The sequence below is a fragment of the Psammomys obesus genome, unplaced genomic scaffold (genome assembly GCF_907164565.1).
Source record: "Psammomys obesus unplaced genomic scaffold, mPsaObe1.curated_primary_1811, whole genome shotgun sequence".
Classification (NCBI taxonomy): domain Eukaryota; kingdom Metazoa; phylum Chordata; class Mammalia; order Rodentia; family Muridae; genus Psammomys; species Psammomys obesus.
The window spans coordinates 33838211-33858970 of record NW_026585895.1 but is presented as its reverse complement, the minus strand read 5'-3'; the positions used below and the strand labels follow the sequence as shown (position 1 = coordinate 33858970).

General features: G+C 35.6%; 1 protein-coding gene across 1 annotated transcript in view; it reads left to right on the top strand.

Moving 5' to 3' along the window:
* The window catches only part of Acvr2a (activin A receptor type 2A), an 85384-nt gene that overhangs the window by 36559 nt on the left and 28065 nt on the right, over window positions 1–20760 (top strand). The window contains exons 2-4 of the mRNA XM_055600368.1: window positions 14666–14873; window positions 17420–17529; window positions 17713–17867. Coding sequence (XP_055456343.1) covers window positions 14666–14873; window positions 17420–17529; window positions 17713–17867 — 473 coding nt within the window. The remainder of the gene's footprint in view (window positions 1–14665; window positions 14874–17419; window positions 17530–17712; window positions 17868–20760) is intronic.

The following is a 20760-nucleotide window of genomic DNA, read 5'->3' as shown; positions in this document are numbered from 1 at the left end:
ATTATACAAATAAGTAGGTTTTGTTATAAAATCTTTGTATATGTTGCTTTACGAGAGTTTAATATCCCTCCCATTCTTTTTTCATCCTTTCTTGAGCAGTCTTTGTGTGGAGTAGTTTGGAGAAAAGTTTAAATGATGAGCTCCTGTACAGATTTCACCAATATAAAACCGTATTAATAAGCAAGTTGTAAAGATGTCTGACAAAAAGATAACCTGTTTCAAGCTCTGCAACTTGGTGTTGTAGCATTTTAAGAGAGTTAGTACATTTTCAAATCTTGGTCTTTGTCAAAGATATTTATTTGGTGTTGTTTGCTTGGGGAAAAGCAAGTCATTTATGCATTGGAATACGTTTAAGCTGTTCAACTTTGTATTTATATTGTGTTAGCCATGCTGGACCCGACTGGCCAGTCTTATTTTGCCTCAGCCTCTTGAAAATCTTGCTTTTACTTTGGTATTGTAAGGAACTTACGTAAATAACTACTAACTAGTCAGTGATTAGATATGGACTTCTAAGTGCTTGTACTCGTCACAACATGTGCATGTCTGTGTATGGCAGCAGAACGTAAAGTGTCTATAATTTCAGCATATTCTGTGTCCATTGTTTTACATTTAATACTATATGCATATACATATATGTATACATATATGTATTACTAGTAATATTTTGTCAAACTCATAATAAGTGCTAAATATGGAGACTACACACACAGCAAACAAAACAAAACAAACAAACCAGAAAGTTCTGGGAAGCATGCCAGAAAATGTTTGTGTTTTCCTTTGGAAATGATTGTTTTATGATAGAAAGGTACTTAATTAAACAAACAAACAAAAAAATAAGAACCTTCAAATATTGTATTACTGTGCAGAAATAATATTTGAAAATTGATTCCCCTTAATCAGATACCTAACATATCTATCAGAAGTCTTTGGGTATATATAGTTTGGACATTGTTGGTCCTCTTTGGTCCTCCAAAGAACTTGCAAATAAAAAACCTTATGCATAAGAGTTAACCACACCCAAAGGCTATAAACATCTCAATGAACTTGAGAATAGCCCTTAAAACAATTAATTAAAAAAGAATTTCTGAGCAGCCAAGTGTGGAGGTGACTGTTTCTTGATGTACATTAATATAGAAAACAGGATACTAAATGATCTATAATATATTTATAATTACATAAAAAGAAATCTGGGAAAGGAGTTTCCTAGTTGGACTTAAGGCCTGCTCAACAGGAGGAAAATCATGCCTGGTAAGAGAAACAAGGACAACTACTTGGGCAGTGAAGTCCTGGATCTTAGAGGAAAACCTATAACCTCTACCTTAATCAAGTGGGAAAGAGATCCTATAACAAAAATGTAAACCAAACCTTTACATCCCCTTTCCTACCCTCTTTCTCCTTTGTCTTTACCCTTCTTCTCAACTGTCTCTTGTCCTTTACCCCTCCTCCTCCTCCCTTTCCTTTTTGTCTCCCCCACTCTTTCTCCCTCCTCTTCCACATTGCAGCCTTTTTTCAATTAAAGCCTCACTTCAACCCATATTGGCCTGGAACTTTCTTCCGTGATCCTCCTGCCTCAGACTTAGCCTCTTTAGTATTGGGGTTAACAGGTTTGTAATACCATGTCAGAACTTTTATTTTTTCAGTTTTTGTCCACTAGAAATTTTGCTGCTTGTAAATTGAAGAAACATAGTTAAAAAGATAGAAAAAGAAAGTTGTTTTTTGTTTTTTTTTAACACTGTGAATGGCTGTTTTGCCCATGTGCATGTCTGTGAACCACATGTGTGCCTGGTACTCAAGGAGGCCAGAAGAGGGCATTGGATCCCCTAGAACTGGTGTTTCAACTGTAAGGGTGCTAGAAATGGAGCTCAGGTCCTCTGCTAGCACGGTGAGTGCTCTTAACGGCTGAGTGAGCAGTCAGCCCCTCAACTGCATCTTTAAACTAGTTACTTTGAGGAAAGCATTAATGGTAAGAGATGCCTTTTGTGTTCCCTACTTTGGTCCTCAAGGGTGGTGCTGTGTGACACCGTCATTGGTGCAGAAGTGATTACTCTCACACTCACACTCACTCCACTCCCACCTTCACAGTCAACTCCTCCTTTTACTGTTTCCTTCTTCCCTCCACTTTCATCATCACTCTCACTTGTCACCATCCCGCACTGTTAGTCTCACCCTCAGTCTTTCATTGTCACTGCTTACTCTCACTTTATTATCTTTCTAGCTGTTACTGTCACCCTTACTTTCACCTTATCATCACTCTCTGTCATGTTCACCTTCATCCCCATTCTTTCTCACTTTCACTTTTTTGCAAAGCTTTGATGAGTTTAATGAAAAGAGAGTCAACATCTTCCAAGGAAATACAGCATCAAAAAGTTATGATTCTAAGAATTTACATTTCATCTCTTATGCAGTTTTCACTATTGTGCATTTTAAAAATAGCTCATGAATTTTAATCTGAATATTATATGCAGAGCAAAAGTCCAGTCCCCAAACATGAGCATCTAATATGAGAAATCTCCTTTTAAAGATAGGATAAAACCTGATTAGTTAGCACCACTTGATGTAAATCATCCTTTGAAAGGTTGTCAAAGAACTGTAGAATCTCATGGCTTGATTTGGGTCTTTATAGATAGACTCTTTCCCAGGTTGTGTCTGTAGGCCAAAAGAGTTTCCTGTTGTATCTTATTGTTGAAGCTATAACTTATAGTGTACAGTGAGATTAAACCATGAAGTGTTAACAGAGAAGCAGGGGGGTTTGGAAGCAAACATTGACATCTTAGAAATACAAGAGAAACATTTAGAAGCAGTAGCTACCTAACCCAATAAGCCAAACAATCTGATTTCTTACTTGGCTGTACTAAGGAACTCAGGAAAGCAGAAGCTCACATGTATTCTGTATCAGTCCTTTTAATGTCTGTGACTGTTTTCTCAGTGTGGATTTAAGAGAACATTAGATTTTTTTTTTTTTTTAAGATTTATTTATTTATTATTTATACAGTACCCTGCCTGCATGTGTACACACCAGTAGAGGGCACCAGATCTCGTAGATGGTTATGAGCCACCATGTGGTTGCTGGGAATTGAACTCAGGACCTTTGGAAGAGCAGCCAGTGAGTGTTCTGAACTGCTGAGCCATCTCTCCAGCCCCGAGACCATTAGTTGTTAAGGGTTGGTTTACTGTGGCTTGTGGAGTTTTGCTCTTTTGTTGGTCCCCCACCCCTACCATTCTAACACAGCTTAGTCTTTGTTTTTTTGATGAATCTTTAAAATACTACTCTTTTAAAAAGATGAACTCTTTCTGAGTGGCCCAGGCTGGTCTTGAGCATCCAATCTTCCTGTCTCAGCATCTGGAGTGTTAGGATTACAGAAATGTAATACTCACTGTGCCATGTTTTGAACTTGTGTTTTCACTGTAGCAGGAACTATCAGGTGTGCGTGTTCCACTTGTGATGCTACATCTGGACTTTGGAATGTTTTGAATTCAGACCTGTAGTTTATGGAGATCACAATGCTCATAGAACAACTAAGCTCCTAGGGTTATGTACATAGAAAGATCCTTTGGTTGAGAGAAGTTTTAGTAATAGTATTAAATGTGATTTTTAAAGTGTGTTTTGCCAAACAACTCAAATGAATGAGAAAATTATTCTTGTGAAGCTGCTGTAGGTGGTTAAGTTAGACAATACTTGTTGAAGAGTTATAGTTTGAATAAGATGGCTTCATAAAATAATTTGTATTCTTTGTAATTTTGAAATTTAAAGCTAAATAAATAAATTTAGCATGTATTAGTAGGGTCAGGTAAATATAAAAAGGTTTGTTTATTTGTTTTATTTTCTTTATTTTTACATAGAGGTTCCCAGGGATGGAATTCAGGTTGTCAGGCTTTGTGACAAGAACCTTTACCCACTGGTCCATCTCACTGGCACTGTGTATTTTATGTTTGTCAAAAATGTAAAAATACTGTTGGAAAAAATTAGGGATATTTCATATTGAGCATTAGTATTCTATTTATTTATGATAGTTTTATATTTATGTGTATGACTATTTTGAATGCATGTATATATTAGCTATATGCTTGCCTAGTGTCTAAGGGGGTCAGAGGAGGGCATCAGAACCCCTGGGGGTGGAATTACATACAGTTGTGAGCTGTCATGTGGGTGTTGGGAATCGAACCTGGATCCTCTGGAAGAGCATTGGGTGCTCTTAACTATCAAGTGATCTCTCCAGCTCCTGTTTATGAGAGCTTTTATATTTCTGGATAAATATATTACAAGGTTTTCTGATATGTTGAATATCCTAAAATCATTCATGTACATGGTGTTGCACAAATACTGTGATATTAATTTATTTTTTAATTTGTACAATAAGATGATGAATGACAAGTATTAGGCTTCTTTGATCTGTCTGTCTTAGCTGATTCCCTGGACGTCTAGTTTGTCTCTAGAGTAGTAGGAACAGTGAAAGAAAGTACAAATTCTTTTTCAAATTATATTTTAACACCATTGACTTTTTCTGGTACATTAAGTTGCCTGTGGGAGGCACGACATATCTTGATGAATGTGTACATTGTGCAATGGCTAAGACACATTAACTTACATGTGTATTCCTGCACAGACTTACAATCTAACCCCCAGTGCCATAAATAATTGATTGGAATCAGTGGCTGTGAGTGAGTAAGCGTGGGCATGTAGCTCAGCAGCGTATGTCCAGCTCTAGCATATGTGTTTATCCTGTATTCTCAGGCACTTGTTCATAGCTTCAGGAAGTATTATTTTTCTAGGAATGAACCTCAAATTTTAAGTTGCCAATACATTTTTTTTTCTTAAAGTTGTTTCATACATGGAAAAATTATGAGAGGATGAGGCTGATCTGAAAGATGTCCTTTTAATTAGAAAAAAATAACATGTAATTTGTAAATCACAAATAGTATTGTATTTCTACCACCTCTTTAGTACTTGATAGTTTTTTGTTTTTAGTTGTGTTATATGTGTGTGTGTGTGTGTGTGTGTGTGTGTGTTTTATATATATATCATTCATTAAGTACTATGTATGTTAGAGGGCATGTAAGATGGGTAGCCAAGTATGTTTTTCAAAAGTACATTTGTATTATATTTACTCAAAACCATTGTCCACACAGCTCTATAAGATGGTTGAATGTTGGGCTGGAGAGATGGCACAGTCATTATGAGCACTGACTGCTTCTACAGAGGTCCTGAGTTCAGTTCCCAGAAACCACATGGTGCCTCATAACCATCTACAGAGGAATCTGATGCCCTCTTCTGTTATGCAGGCATACATACAAATAGAGTGCTCATACACATAAATAAATCTCAAAAAATGATTAAATGTTTCTTATATTGAGATTAACATATTGCAACTAATTAATAGTTGTACTCCACAAAATGCAAAAGCTTAAAATATAGAAACTGTTGAAAATAAAATTAAGGAAACCTGAAACAGTTAAATAATTACTCAGTTTTGTATTAAGTAATATGTAGATATTATGTGGACATCTACGTATTTTTGTACATCAATTCACCAAACATTCATTTTCATGTATTATGCTAGGAATGAGGGTCTAATCATGAATAAAATAATTTTTTTGCTAGCAAAAACCTGGCAGTTGGATAGAAGACAGGGCTATCAGTCATCACCATTTATTTATTGACTAAACAAATACATGCTATTTCAGCCCATTTTTTCATATAGCTCTCACAGTCATTAAAATGACTGTTCATGCCTTTTTTTTTATAAATTAATTTTTCCTTGAAATAATGTGTACATTTATCTTGTACAGCGTGTTTTGAAATAATGTATACATTAGAGGATGGCTAAATCATGTTAATAAAGTAATGCATAAAAAAAGTATGTATTTACGTATGCATTCCTTTATAGAGTTAAAAATCTAACAGTTGGTGGCATCTAACATGGAAAAGGATACGTGCACACATGCATGCACACTTGCACACACAGACTAACTGGAATCTGTGAGAAGGAGCTGGGAAAACACCTCAGTTGCATGTGTTAAACCTTAGGCTTGTTCCTCAGCCCTCAAAAATACATGATTAATAATGATGATGATAAGAGAAATCTATCAGTGTGTGATTTTTTTATTTGAAAGTTTTTTATTAAATTATATATAAAATAAATATTAAATTATATTCAAAAGAAATAGATATAAATCATTTCACGTTGGATCAGTGAGCATGTTTGAGAAAAGGAAGGAGTACTGATCAGCCTTTTAGGGTTTGCTGTGTGTACCAGAGGAAAATTTGAAAGTAGATACATATATGAGATTTAGCCTGCAAAATTTTCTGAAAGATCTGGCTTTTTTGGAACTGTTAGACTAACAATGGTGAGAGGAGGAGATTAAAAAATATATAGTTGCTTAAATAGTGTAACCCCTTCAGCAATTATTATTGAAAAAGCTACTCTTTTACATTGTGTTGCTTTCATTTGTTAAAAGTTAATTGGTCTGGTTTGTGAGGATTTATTTCTGGTTCTGTCTATGTCACACATCTGTGCTATCTATCTTCCTGTACTATCACACTGTCCTTGTTTATTGTAGCCACATTGTAAACCTTAGGATTGGAAAAGTGAGAAGTAACTTCTCTAGTGTTATTCCTTAAAAACAAACAAACAAACAAACAAACAAACAGGCAACCCACTCTCCAACTATCTTCTAATAAGCTTTATGTCTATATATAGGCTTATTGAGATTTTGCTTGCATTTATATAAGATTGTACACAACAGTAGGAAGAACTGACATTTTATTTTGAACTTTCTCTTACCTGAAAATTGGATGCCTCTACAGGTATTTGGATCTTAAATTTATTCCATTAGCAGTTTATCATTTTCACCACACTTATGTTTTGTTAGATTATGTTAGTCTCTAAATATTTTATTTTTTGAGAAATTGCATCTGGTCTTGAATTTTTTAGACTTCAGTTTCATTTTGCTCATTGTTAGCAACTTTTTCTTTCTTTTTTGTTATCTTGTCACCAGTTCTAGCAGATTTTCTTTTATTTAGAATCCTTAGGAATTTATTTAGAATAGTAATGTCATCTGCAAATACAGTTTTATTTTTCCTTTCTCAGCATTATACCAGTAATTACTGTTTCTTGTTGTAGAAGAAATCAGAATATTCAGTATTGTCTTAACTAAAGGGGTATGAGGAGTATAGATGACATGGCTTTGTCTCTGATCTTAGCTTGAAGCCTTTTCAGCCATTGTGGATGGCATTAAATATGTTATCCTTGGTAGGCTAAAAAAGTTGGTCCTCTTTATGATGTTGAGGTTGTTCTTTTTTATTCCAAGTATGCTGTTTGTTTTTATTATAAATGGGTGTTAAATTTTGTCTGATGCTTATTCTATTCTGGTTTATGTGGTCATACTATTTTAGCTGAAGTAAACCCAGTTGTGTCTTGGTTCTCTTTTTTCTTTTTTAAAAAAAACATTATTAGATTGTGTTTATTAAAATTTTGTTGAGAACTTTAGCATCCAAGTTAATGAAAAGTACTGGTCTGTTTTTCCTGTGTGCTGTTACGTTTATACCAGTGTAGTACAATTTCAAAACTGTATTAAAATTAATTGATTGAAATTAATTTTGACTTTGAAATGCATGAGGAGGCACTTTTTATGTATCTGGAAGAGATTGTTTATAAAACTAGTGTTGGTATATTACTTTAATATTTTGTGTTTAAAAAAAAACCAATTCTATTTATAGGCAGTTTTTTAGGTGAAATTTCTTTTTTTATCATGGAAAAGTGCTTTTGATTTGATTATCTTGGGTGCTTTAATGCCCAGAATTCTGAATCAGTCTGCTTAATTTTATAGATGTAGAAAAAAACGTAGTGAAAGATTTGTTTGCTGGTTCAAGGTTACAGATGAAGCTATAGGTTCAATCCGAGTCTTTAAACTTGAAAGGATCATTAGGTGAGTTTTTGCAAGACAAAAATTGAGAAGCACATCCTGGATATATAAATATATAGTATGTATATGTGTGTGCATGTGTGTAGTATATGTGCGTATACATGGTATTAATGTGTATATTTTTATGCATATATCCCCCAAACACACTGTTTAGCTACCTCTTTTCCAGAATATAGAAGATGGCACTTAGCGACAGGAATGCATGGAACAGGATTCAAGAATGTGCCTTGCATGCAAACTTTTATGCCTGCGTATTTTTTTTAAAGCATGACAGTCTGAACTATTTTGATAGAATAGAATTAGGGAGAGAGGTTTAACATTAAAAAAAAAACTAGACTAGAATGTACTGTCTGAACAATAATATCCTGTTACAGAACTTCTTCTTTAGAGTGTAAAAACATACAGTTAGATATTTTTGCTATATTTTCCTAAGTATCTTGTTAATGTGTTTATTGTTTAGTTAAGGAATGTATAGGACAGAGGTTATTCACTAAACCAGATGTAGTAGTAGGGGGGAAGGTTGTCTCTAGTTTTCCCATAGGCAGTTTTCTTTACCTATGAAAAAAATAAATGATGGTCTAGATCTAGGAAATTATCATGAGAATGTATTTAACTTTAAATGGTAAATGTTAGAAGTACTTTTACAGTGATTAAGTGACATTAGTTTGTCTTTTGTCTACACTAGAAGGCACAAACACAAGACTAATGTTTCCCCTTTCTTGTCACCCCTTTCTTATGCTAGAAACTTCTCAGAAACATCTTCAGACACTCAGTAGAATACTTCATTGACTGGAACTAGAAATGCAGCCCATTTGATACTTAGGCTGTAAGCAGTGTTTGTTTTGGTCATATTTTAGCTTAAGATATCCCTGTACTTCAGTGGACTCTTCTGAAAATTGAAAATAGCTATACAGTGTTTTTTATTTGTTTGTTTGTTTGTTTTGTTTATTTGTTTAGCATGAGTTAAATGGACAAAGATGCATAGAACATCTTATCTCTGGTAAATCAAGCAAAGCCAGGTTAGCCAGCCTCTTGGAAATAGTAATGGCAGTGCTTTAAGCTTGAGTTGCTGACCACACAACCTGTGGGCCAGATGCATCCGAGAATGAATTCTGTATTTAAGTAGAAAATACAGAAAATATCAAGGTTAATATTTTGTGAGAAGTAAAATTTACAAAAAGTTTAGTTTTATTGGAACACAAACTATGTTCATTCATGTACTGTCTATGGATACTTTTGTACTTCATAAGCAGAGTAGTTGCAACAGACCATATGGCCTGCAATGCCTAAAATACATACTGTCTGGACCTTTACAAAAACGTTTGCCGTCCCTGTTTTAAGATAAAAGTGTGGGCAGTACATGCTTTTAGAAATTTTGGTCTAAGCGAAACTTGGTTTGCTCATGTTTTGAAGAAGTTTCTGAAAGGAAATAACTTAGAAAATGATTGCTGATATGTATAGGTAAATAGTTGTAGCAGACCGTCGTCTATATACTGCAGAGACACAGCTATCAGTGTAGTTTACAGTATGTCATTTCATGACAGCGTTTGTGCATATAGATATTATAAACTCATAATTACATCTTTTTGAGAACATGGTAAAACAGCTGTTCTCAGACTTACTTAGGCTCTTAAAATTAAGAAACTTGTGTTAGTTTTCTGTTGCTAGAATAATATACCAGCCATCAAAGACTGAAAAACATTATGCTGGGTCCTAGTTGCGTTGCCTCCATCATTTGTTGGTTTCATTGCTGTGGGCCTGAGGCCTGCTGGGAACTGGGAACTGGGAACGTGTGCAGTTTAGCCCACTCGGCTCATGGCAGACAGGGGTCAGGGTGAGGGAAGGACTGAGGGTGAGAGGCGTTGCTCCCCAAGGGACTTCTTTCACCAGGCTCCAGAGAACCTCTAACATACCATAGTGGAGGGCTCTATCATGGGATTAACTCATTGGTTAGGTCAGGAACCTCTCAATGCCACATCTGGGGATCAAATCTTCAACACATGAGAATTTTGGGCTGGTAATTTGTGTCAATAACACAACTACCCCAGATATTTTTTTTAAAATGTAGATTATATATTTTCCATGTTAGAAGTAAGGGCATTTTAAATTAGCATTTTGTTTGTTAAATGGTGGGTGCTTATTTGACCTTATTTAAAAAAGAAATCTTTATTGTGTGCGTGTGTCACTTATAAATAAAATTTATTATTATTTATTATAATTCATTCACGTTGTATTCCAAAATAAGAAAAATATTTTCTGAAGCAAAAGGAAATGTGATTTTGTAACTTTCATGATTAATTTAGTAGAAAGCAATGGTATTCTTTATCTATTTCTCTATTCTGTGATACGTGTTTTGATTGTTGTATTATTTTGATCTCGGCATACACAGTTTAGTTAGAAAAGAGGAATATTTTTTAAATTGTTTTTATTTTTTTATATTAATTACAGTTTATTTACTTTGTATCCCAGCTGTACCCTCTCCCTCATTCCCTCCCAACCCCCCCCTCCCTCGTCTCCTCCCTGCCCATCTCTAAGTCTATTGGAAGGGGAGGTCCTCCTCCTTTTCCATCTGACCCTAGCTTATCAGGTCTCAACAGGACTGGCTACAGTGTCCTCCTCTGTGGCCTAACTAGGTTGTTCTTCCCACGAGGGGTGGAGAGGTCAAAGAGCTAGCCACTGAGTTCATGTCAGAGACAGTCCCTGTTCTTAAGTTCCTGTTCCCCTTACTAGGGCACCCACTGGGATACTGAGCTGCCATGGGCTATGTCCTAGCAGGGGTTTTAGGTTATATCCATGCATGGTCCTTGGGTAGAGAATCAGTCTCAGACAAGACCCCTGTGCCCAGATATATTTGGTCCTTTTGGAGCTCCTGTCCTTTCTAGGTCATATTAACTCCCCCTTCTTTCATAAGATTCCCTGCATTCTGCCCAAGGTTTGGTTATGAGTCTCAGCACCTGCTTTGATACATTGCTAGGTAGAGTCTTTCAGAGACCCTCTGTGGTAGACTCCTGTCCTGTTTCTTGTTTTGTCCTACTTCCAATGTCCATCCCATTTGTCTTTCTGAGTGAGGATTGATCATCTTACCCTGGGTCCTCCTACTTGCTTAGCTTCCTTACGTGTACAGATTTTAGTATGTTTATCCTATCTTATAAGTCTAGTATCTTTCTGCTTCTGGGATACCTCACTCAGGATGATCTTTTCTAGATCCCACCATTTGACTGCAAATTTCATGATTTCCTTGTTTTTAATTGCTGAGTAATATTCCATTGTGTAAATGTACCAAAATTTCTGCATCTATTCTGCATCCATTGAGGGACATCTGGGTTGTTTCCAGGTTCTGGCTATTACAAATGAAGCTGCTGCAAACATGGTTGAACAAATGTCCTTGTGTACTTGAGTAACTTTTGGATATATGCCTAGGAGTGGTACAGCTGCTATCTTGAGGAAGCACTATTCCTAATTGTCTCTGAAAGCGCCAGATTGATTTCCAAAGTGGTTGTACAAGTTTACATTCCCACCAGCAATGGAGGAGGGTTCCTCTTTCTCCACAACCTCTACAGCATGTGTAGTCACTTGAGTTTTTTATCTTAGCCATTCTGATGGGTGTAAGGTGAAATCTCAGGGTTGTTTTGATTTGCATCTCCCTGATGGCTAAAGACGTTTGAACATTTCTTTAAGTGTTTTTCTGCCATTTGATATACTCTGTTTAGCTCTATATCCCATTTTTTAATTGGATTACTTGATTTGTTGCTTTTTAACTTCTTTAGTTCTTTATATATTCTGGATATTAGCCCTCTGTCAGATACAGGGTTGGTGAAGATCCTTTCCTAGTCTGTAGGCTGTCATTTTGTTCTGAAGACAGTGTCTTTTGCTTTGTTTTACAGTCTTTTGCTTTCATGTGGTCCCATTTATTGATTGTTGCTCTTAGAGCCTGTGCTGTTGGTGTTCTGTTCAGGAAGTAGTCTCCTGTGCCAGTGAGTTCTAGGATCTTCCCCACTTTTTCTTCTAATCAATTTAGTGTGTCTGGTTTTATGCTGAGGTCTTTGATCTACTTGGACTTTAGTTTTGTGCAGGGTGATAAGTATGGATCTATTTGCATTTTTTACATGTAGATATCCAGTTGGACCAGCATCATTTGTTGAAGATGCTGTCTTTTTTCCAATGGTTTTGGCTTCTTTGTAAAAAAAAAATCTAGTATCCATAGGTGTGTGGATTTATTTCAGGGTCTTCTGTTTGATACCATTGATTCACCAGTCGGTTTCTATGCCAGTACCATGCAGTTTTTAGTATTGTTGTGCTATAGTACAGCTTGAGATCAGGGATGGAGATACCTCCAGAAGATAGAAAAGAGGAATATTTTAGTAATTTATTTAGACATTTGTATTTTTCTTTCATATGATACCAAAATTGAAGAAGTAGTCTCATATATATTTTTTTAAAGTCAGTTGATCTGTGTTTCACTTTGTTTGGGTTTGTTTTACACATGAGTGCTTTTGTATATATATTAATTATTTTAGAAAATGATTCTCTGAATCTTGTGGATCTTCGGAATACTTGCTCGTTTCCTTACTCAGAATTCAAAGGCCACGTTTGTTAATATTACCAAAGATATTACTATAACATTGTTATCCTAATGCTAGTAGATGGAGGTCTTCCATAATTCTTGTTTTTACCAACAGATTCAAATTTTACCATTGACAATACATATTAATTATTTTTATAATTTATGACAATACATAATAATATTAAGTAATTGCTTTAACAGACTCATTTTTTCCTGAATACATTTTAAATTATTATTATTAATTGCAACTTTTTCAATTTTTATTCCATCTATAGCCTCCTTCCTCATCTCCTCACAGTTTCTCCCATGGTCCCCTTTTCTCCCCCATGTCCCTCCCCTACTCCACTGATAAGGGAGGCCCTCCTCTGGTACTATCTAACCGTAGCCTATCAGGTCTCATCAGGACTGTATAGATCCTCTTTCATTGTGACCTCATTAGGCTAGCTCACCGCCAGGAGATGTTGAAAAAGCTGGCCACAGAGCCTATGTCAGAGATAACCCTCATTTCCATTACTAGCGAACAGACATGGAGACTGAGCTGCCCGTGGGCTACATCAAGCAGGGGGTCTAGGTCCTCTCCATGCATGGTATAGGTTGATTCATCAGTCTCTGCAGGACTCCCTGAGCCCAGATTTTTTGGCTCTGTTGGTCTCTTTGTGGAGCTCCTGCCCCCTCTAGGTCTTTCTATCTCCCCCATCTTTCATAAGAGTTACTGCACTCTGCCCAAAGTTTGGCTATGAGTCTCAGTATCTGCTTCTGTACCCTGCTACATAAGAGTCTTTCAAGACAGGGCTCCTGTCTTGTTGCCTGTCTTTTCCTACTTCCGATGTCTATCCTGTTTGCCCTTCTGAAAGAGGATTAAGGCTCTTCCCTAGGGTCCTCTTTGTTGTTTAGCTTCTTTAGGACTATAGATTTTAGTATGTTTATGCTATATTATCTGGATAATATCCACTTATAAGTGAGTATACACCATGTGTGTCATTCTGGGTCTGGGTTACCTCACTCAGGATGATCTTTTCTAGTTTAATCCATTGCTTGCAAATTTCATGTAGACCTTCAAAGAAGAGTTAATACCAATACTTTTTATTTTATAAAATAGAAACAGAAGGAACATCACCAACCTCATTCTATCAGGCCATAGTCACCTTGATACCTAAACCAAACAAAGACCCAACAAAGAAAGAGAACTTCAGACCAATCTAGCTTATGAACATCGATGCAAAAATACTCAATAAAATACCCACAAACCAAATCCAAGAACACATTAAAGATATCATCCACCACAACCAAGTAGGCTTCATCCCAGGCTGGCAGGGGAAGTTCAGAATATGGAGATCCATCAGTGTAATCCACCATATAAACAAACTGAAATGAAAAAACAAACAACAAACAAACACATCATCATCTCCTTAGGTGCCAAAAAAGCATTTGACAAAAATCCAACACCCGTTCATGTTTAAAGCCCTAGATAGATTAGGGCTATGAGGCACATACCTAAACATAGTAAAGACAGTATACAGCAAGCCTATAGCCAACATCAAATAAACGGAGAGAAACTTAAATCAGTCTCACTGAAATCAGGGACAAGGCAAGGCTGCCCACTCTCTCTGTATGTCTTCAACACAGTGAAGTCCTAGCTAGAGCAGTAAGAACAACTAAAGGGGATCAACAGGATGCAAATTGGACAGGAAGAAGTAAAAGTATTACTATTCGCAGATAGGATGATAGTATCCCTAAGTGACCCCGACTCACTTTTGAGAGCATGTCTGCCAGATTCCAAATTCTCCACAGACCTTGGTTGTTTAGGCTACAGAGTTGAGGGAACTGCAGCCCCTCTGTATAGGAGAATTGTGTTTGCTTAGGTTGTATTTTGTCATACAGATTATTAAAAACCCTTTCAACCATGGAAAGGTTGAAATGTAATAAAATTAACAATTTTTGCTACTCTTTGTATTCGTCAATGAAGCTGACATTGTCAAGAGAAATCTTGTGACATATGTGGCCAATTCAGATTACGGTGGTTATTTTTATGCCTAAAGTGCGGGGAAGCAGATGCAGAGTTACAACATTGGAGAGAGTAAGCTGGTGACATCACAAGGGCACCTTAAGTGGGGGCTGCTTCTTGAGAACATAGGTCGTGAGAGCTGTAGTTACATTAAGTGTTCTCTTATCTTACAGGTGCTATACTGGGTAGATCAGAAACTCAGGAGTGTCTTTTCTTTAATGCTAATTGGGAAAGAGACAGAACCAATCAAACTGGTGTTGAGCCTTGCTATGGTGATAAAGATAAACGGCGACATTGCTTTGCTACCTGGAAGAATATCTCTGGTTCCATTGAAATAGTGAAGCAAGGCTGTTGGCTGGATGACATCAACTGCTATGACAGGTAAGACTGCACTGAAGTTTTATGAGAGTTCAGTGACTTGCCTTCTCTCTGTCCCACCTTGGGAAGAAAAGAGATGCATGGATGTTCACGTAAGTGTTTCTTACTGTTGTGAAGATGGAATTATGAAGACCATAGTAACATGTACCAATGACAAAGTCTTTCTAAGTAATAAACATGCCATGTTTATGCTTTATCCTTGATATATTTTGAGTAATCTACAAATAGTGAGAACCCTTATATATGAATAATTTTTACCATCTTATTAGTATTATAAGCTTTAATGCCAATTTAAAAATTGTTTTAAAAGAAAATAATATATATGTTGGAAAGTCTATGCTCAGAGAGGAATTGCTTAGTTGCAGTACTTAATTTCCATTCAATCTCCATCTTTATATCTCTGACCTCCTTTCTTTTTTGTCTTGTAACTAGGCCTTTGTTTTTTACCCCAAGAGATATTTAAGTTGATATTTAGACTGATATCAGAGCGAAAAACTAAAACAAAGCTATATTTTCTTTAATAGATCTCGTTTAAATTGCTTTATACTAGAAATAAAATAAATGGTCATGTTATTGAATCCTTCTGATCTTTCTGTAAGAAGGGACATCAATATTGAACTGATCATTTTCTTGCCTGTACTACAGCTTTTGCACTAGGGATGGGTGTTGTAGAATGGTAGAGGCCTGCAGAGCCCCAGGTAGGTGAAGTTAGGCTATGTCTGCTGATCTTTCTGTTCCTAGGAGCATCAGTTACCTAGAATTGATGATCGGTTAGCCATATGTGATTTTAGGCATTAAGTGAATAAATGATGAAGATAAAATTAGCTCTACTTCATGATATATTAAAGTATAATCATTTAGTTTTATTTTTAATACTTGAGTTATACTTTTTTTTTCTCTTTCTTTCAAGGCAGGGTTTCTCTGTGTAGCCTTGGCTGTCCCGGACCTCCTCTGTAGACCAGGTTGACCTCGGTTCACAGCCTGCTTCTGCCTACCTGAATACTGGGATTAAAGGCATGTGCCACCATGCCCAGCTTATTAATATTCTTTACCAGTATTTCTGATTTTTTTGGTCTATACTAGTAGAGTTATATAACCAAGTGATATCTGCTCTTATAAAAGGAAATGAGAAGACCCTAGGAAAAAATGTTGGGGTCATCTTTACTTTTATTGATCTTTTATTAGTTCATATCAGGAAGTTGTGTGTGTATGTGTGTGTACATACACATGAGTGTGTAGTGAAAACTACTGTATTTATTGGTTTTAAACCCATTGTTTACTTATATGATATCCAGACAGTGCTGAAATGCTTAGTGAACCATTTTTTAGAGCCTTGAAGAATATGTTACTCAGCATAAAATGCTTTCTCTCAGTGATAATTATACCCACTTTGTTTCTGGGTGTTAAATGCTGATAATATAGAAATCCCTGAATCAAATTTTCATGCCTTGAATTTGATTGAAAAAACAAATAAGGCTAGTAAGAGAAGTAAGAGAATTTTCTAAGTATATTTTTTTTTCAGTTCTTAGAGGCATGACTAAATAAGGATTGTAAAATTTCATATTTCTTATATATTGTGAAAACAGCTTTCACTTATCTTTTAATTTTTTCTAAGTAGGTATTAATAGATTCTGTTTAGAGTTTGATACTGGTAAAGCCATTAGCTGTAAACTTCAGCTTTTCTCTGGAGTTGTCTCAGCTGTACTGTGATTAATATGCCACAATGCTTCAGGCAGATGTTTGCTGCATCTTTAGGGTCACTGAGGTTTAACAGCAATATTTAAAGGACAGGTGTATGTAGCTGTTTCTTAGTAGTTGATTGGAGCTTGTTTTTCAAGCTGCTGCTTTTTATTTTAATTTAGTTCAGCCTGACTCTTATTAGTCTGAGGTATGAGGTCCTATGTGTTTGTTGTTAATATTTGTTCTCTCGTAAATCATAATCTGTTCAACCCTTCAGGAATCATAATTCTATTACTGTGAGGAAAGAAAAATGACACTCCCAAAGTTAGTTTGGGCCTCTGATGCTGAAATATGTTCTATTCATGATATACAAGCTCACATTACTTAGTGTATGTGTTTATTTAGCTTATATTTAGTTTTCGGTTTTTAATCTTCACAAGATGGGAAGTTATATTTCCCACGAGCAAATACGAATCCTAGACTAAATTGCCTCACTGACTTTATGTTCTTCAAGCTTCTCTAATAATTAAAAAAAAAAAAAACAAAAACAAAAAAACAAAAAACAAAGGAGATAGTTACCTTAGGTTGCTCATTACAAATCGCATTACAGCAATAGTCTCAGGAAGTCAGTGTGAGCATCATAAACTCAGATGTTTATTTTTTTCTGCTGAGGTTAGTACCAGAAGTCTAGAAAACAATTTTAATTTTAAGAATTGATTTTTGGATACTCATAAACACCTTGAATTTGAAAGTAATGACTCCTGTCTCAGAAGAAACATATCTATTGTAGGTCTGTATAATGATATTGGTATTAATTATTTGTCCTTTCTTTTCTTTTCTTTTTTTTTTTCTTTTATTTTTTTAAATAGGACTGATTGCATAGAAAAAAAGGACAGCCCTGAAGTGTACTTTTGTTGCTGTGAGGGGAATATGTGTAATGAAAAGTTCTCTTACTTTCCGGAGATGGAAGTAACACAGCGTAAGTATATAGTGAAGATAAATACTTGTTCTGCTCATAAATTGAAATTATATTTGTGTTGCTGAAGTAATTTACTTCTACTTTCTTATGTTCTACTTTTCCTCAAATCTGACTCTATGCTAACTATGTATTCCAGGATTGTGTAGACCAAATCTGAGACATTTCCTCTTTCCTCTTTCACAGCCACTTCAAATCCTGTTACACCGAAGCCACCCTATTACAACATCCTGCTTTATTCCTTGGTACCACTTATGTTAATTGCTGGGATTGTCATTTGTGCATTTTGGGTGTATAGACATCACAAGATGGCCTACCCTCCTGTACTTGTTCCTACTCAAGTAAGTTACTGTCCTGTATTTTCTGATGCTCATTTTATATTTTAAAGAAGTAGTAACTGAAGTATAACTGAGTAATATGTTAACTCCTTTGGAGTTCATTTTTGGAATGTTCATTGTCATGGAAACTCTAGCTAATTGCAGACTTACTGATTTTGTATGTCATAAACTTCTCAAAGGTTGTGGTAGAGTTAGGGTCTTGACATCTCTAGTCTCCTCTGTAGAGTCTCCCTATTATCCCAGTGCTTTAAGTTTGGAACGTACTCTGCTTTCATCTTGAAGTAATTAATAATGAAAAAGTGGTCTCTTTCTCTTCTCCATACTTTTCTCTCTTCAGATTTAATGCCTTTTTAAAGACTCTTTGCCAAAATAACACTTGACTGTTAGAATTGACCCAGAAAGTTAGCCAAGAAAGTAAGGGAAAGAGAAGTTTTATAAAGAGTGTAGGTGTGTGTGTGTGTGTGTGTGTGTGTGTGTGTGTAAATATCTTTTAGATAAAAGTGGCAGAGAAATACTTCTTACTATGCATTGCTGGGGTAGTTCTGATGTGTTATTTGTTTATAGCAAAGCAAATATTTATTGGATACTAAACACTTTAGAAAAATTCTTTGAATTTCACTCACTTCAGAAATATTTCTGAAAATGTGTACTGGGTAATAAGATTAAAATCCCTGCATTTTCTTTAGTATCTGTTACGTAGCGTGCTATCACTGGTCTGGTGCTACAGGGAATTTCTATGGAAGTAGCTGGTATTCTGCATGCTCAAGAAAGCTGATAGCTTGTTTATGCTTTCTTGAGTCATCTCTAAATTCTAATTTTATTGTGTTTCTTTTTTTAATTTTTTTTTATTAAATACAGTTTAATTTGTATCCCATCTGTGGCCCCTCCCTCATCTCCTCCCAATCCCACCCCCTCCCTCTTCTCCCATGTCCCTCCCCAAGTCCACTGATAGGGAAGGTCCTTCTTCCTTTCCCTCTGGGCCTTCTGGGTCTTTTGGTTTAAACTGTGTCTTTCTAATGTTAGTAAGCTAAATGGTAAAGTTTGGTAAAAGAAAATAGTAAAATCTGGTATTTTAATAAGAACAATTCTACCTGAGCATTATTTATATAGCACACCCAACAATGTGTTGTGTTATCTCATTGATCTCTGTAATCTTTGGAAGATATATGTGGAAAAATAAACCCAGTGGTAAATAACTTGTTCCATACTTCTGTCAGTGACTTTAAAATTTTGCTTTAATATCTAAATTTAGAAGAAAAGTACTCTGTTTTAATAATTCCCTGAAATTACCATAGATTCATAAATGTGACAGAAAAACCTAAAAACCACATTTAAGGGAAATTTATAAATAACTTTTAGAATTTGTATTAAAGGAAATATTGAACATTAACGTTATAGATAGAACATTGAGGTATATTCAATGCTGGGTATAAAAGTGTGGTTAAGATGGTCCTGTGTGAATTAATTGAAGGGTTTAATACTTTTGTTTTTAAAGAAGGAAAGACATGGTTACTATTTCTAAATAATAAACCGAGATCTGGTACTAGTGTTTTCCTCTGGGCTTTAGCTGTTATTTGCTGTTGATACTCTTGTTCATGTTTAGAAATGCTGACAAATAAGGAGTCAGTGTTGAAGTTAAGCAAGTTGGCATGGACAAGTTCTTATAAAAATTTCAACACAGAACTGAGTTTAAACTTTCTTTGGGTTTTAAACTGCGTGCAAAATGGCATTGTTTTTTTTTTTTATGTGGCATCTTGCTCTGGTCACCTCAGACTTTCTCTGAAACTGTAATTGAATGCTTTAAGTCTAATTTTTGGTGAGAGATTTATGCAAATTTTGTAATCCTTTTAAATTTAAAAATAATTGGAGGTAATTACATTAAGCATTTATTGAAATTTAAATGCCAGTTCTAGGGTGCTGTTATGAATAATTACACACACCCATACACACACACGCGCACACACATAAAATGCTTCTTTTCAATGACTTCTAAATTATGTTATTGCTATGTAAAGATAATCTTTGGGATTTGTTAGAACACTCAACATTCCTGGACCACACTTCTGAAAGCGTAGAGTGGGGCTGTTGATAAAGTGTATTTAATAAACACTGGCTTAATTAAATTTATCTCATAGGACTTAGTAAGTAGTATTAGATTATAGATAAACTGTGATGTATGAAAAGCTAAGTGTCAGAGCTGGAATTTAAACCAAGAGTTTTTTCAAGCTTTGCTCCTTCTGCTTTTCTGTTTTGCTTTTGCTTTTAGAAAGCAGATACTTCTGATTATTATTAGGTAATGCAGTAACATCTCTGAATCAAGTTAGTGTCGGTTTGCCTTCCTGCTGTAGATACTAGGCAGTTTGTGCACCTACTAATGTGAGCACTCCCATCACCTCCTGTTAGCCCCTCGGGAAGATGAAGGAGCAGGACTTACAGCCGTACAGAAAACACACTACTCATGTGCTTTTCTTTAAACGTTGTTGGAGAATTCAGAAAACACTTTTTGAGAAGAGATTGGGTCATCAACAGAAATTCCTGGCTGCTGGTTTGATGGTACCAGCCTGTGTTCATTGTTTAAGGTGTTTGGAGGTGGCATTGAGTGGATAGGTGAGATTCAGTGTACACTTAAAGTCTTGAGGACATGTCTACCTTTTACCCGAATAGTGTTCACCTTCCCAGCTAAAAGCCATGTCGTGAGAAGATCTTGCAGCTTGCCAGTCCTTGCACTGTGTTTAAGTTCTTTAGGAAAACGAAATAGTATTTTTCACTCCTTTGAGAAACTTTCAAATCTTTAGCTAACAGCTGGTTTATCAATAAACTGTATTTTGTAATGAATTGACCTTGTCAATATCAATAAGCTGTTTTTGTGAGTTAAGTAATGGGAGTCTTTATGGTA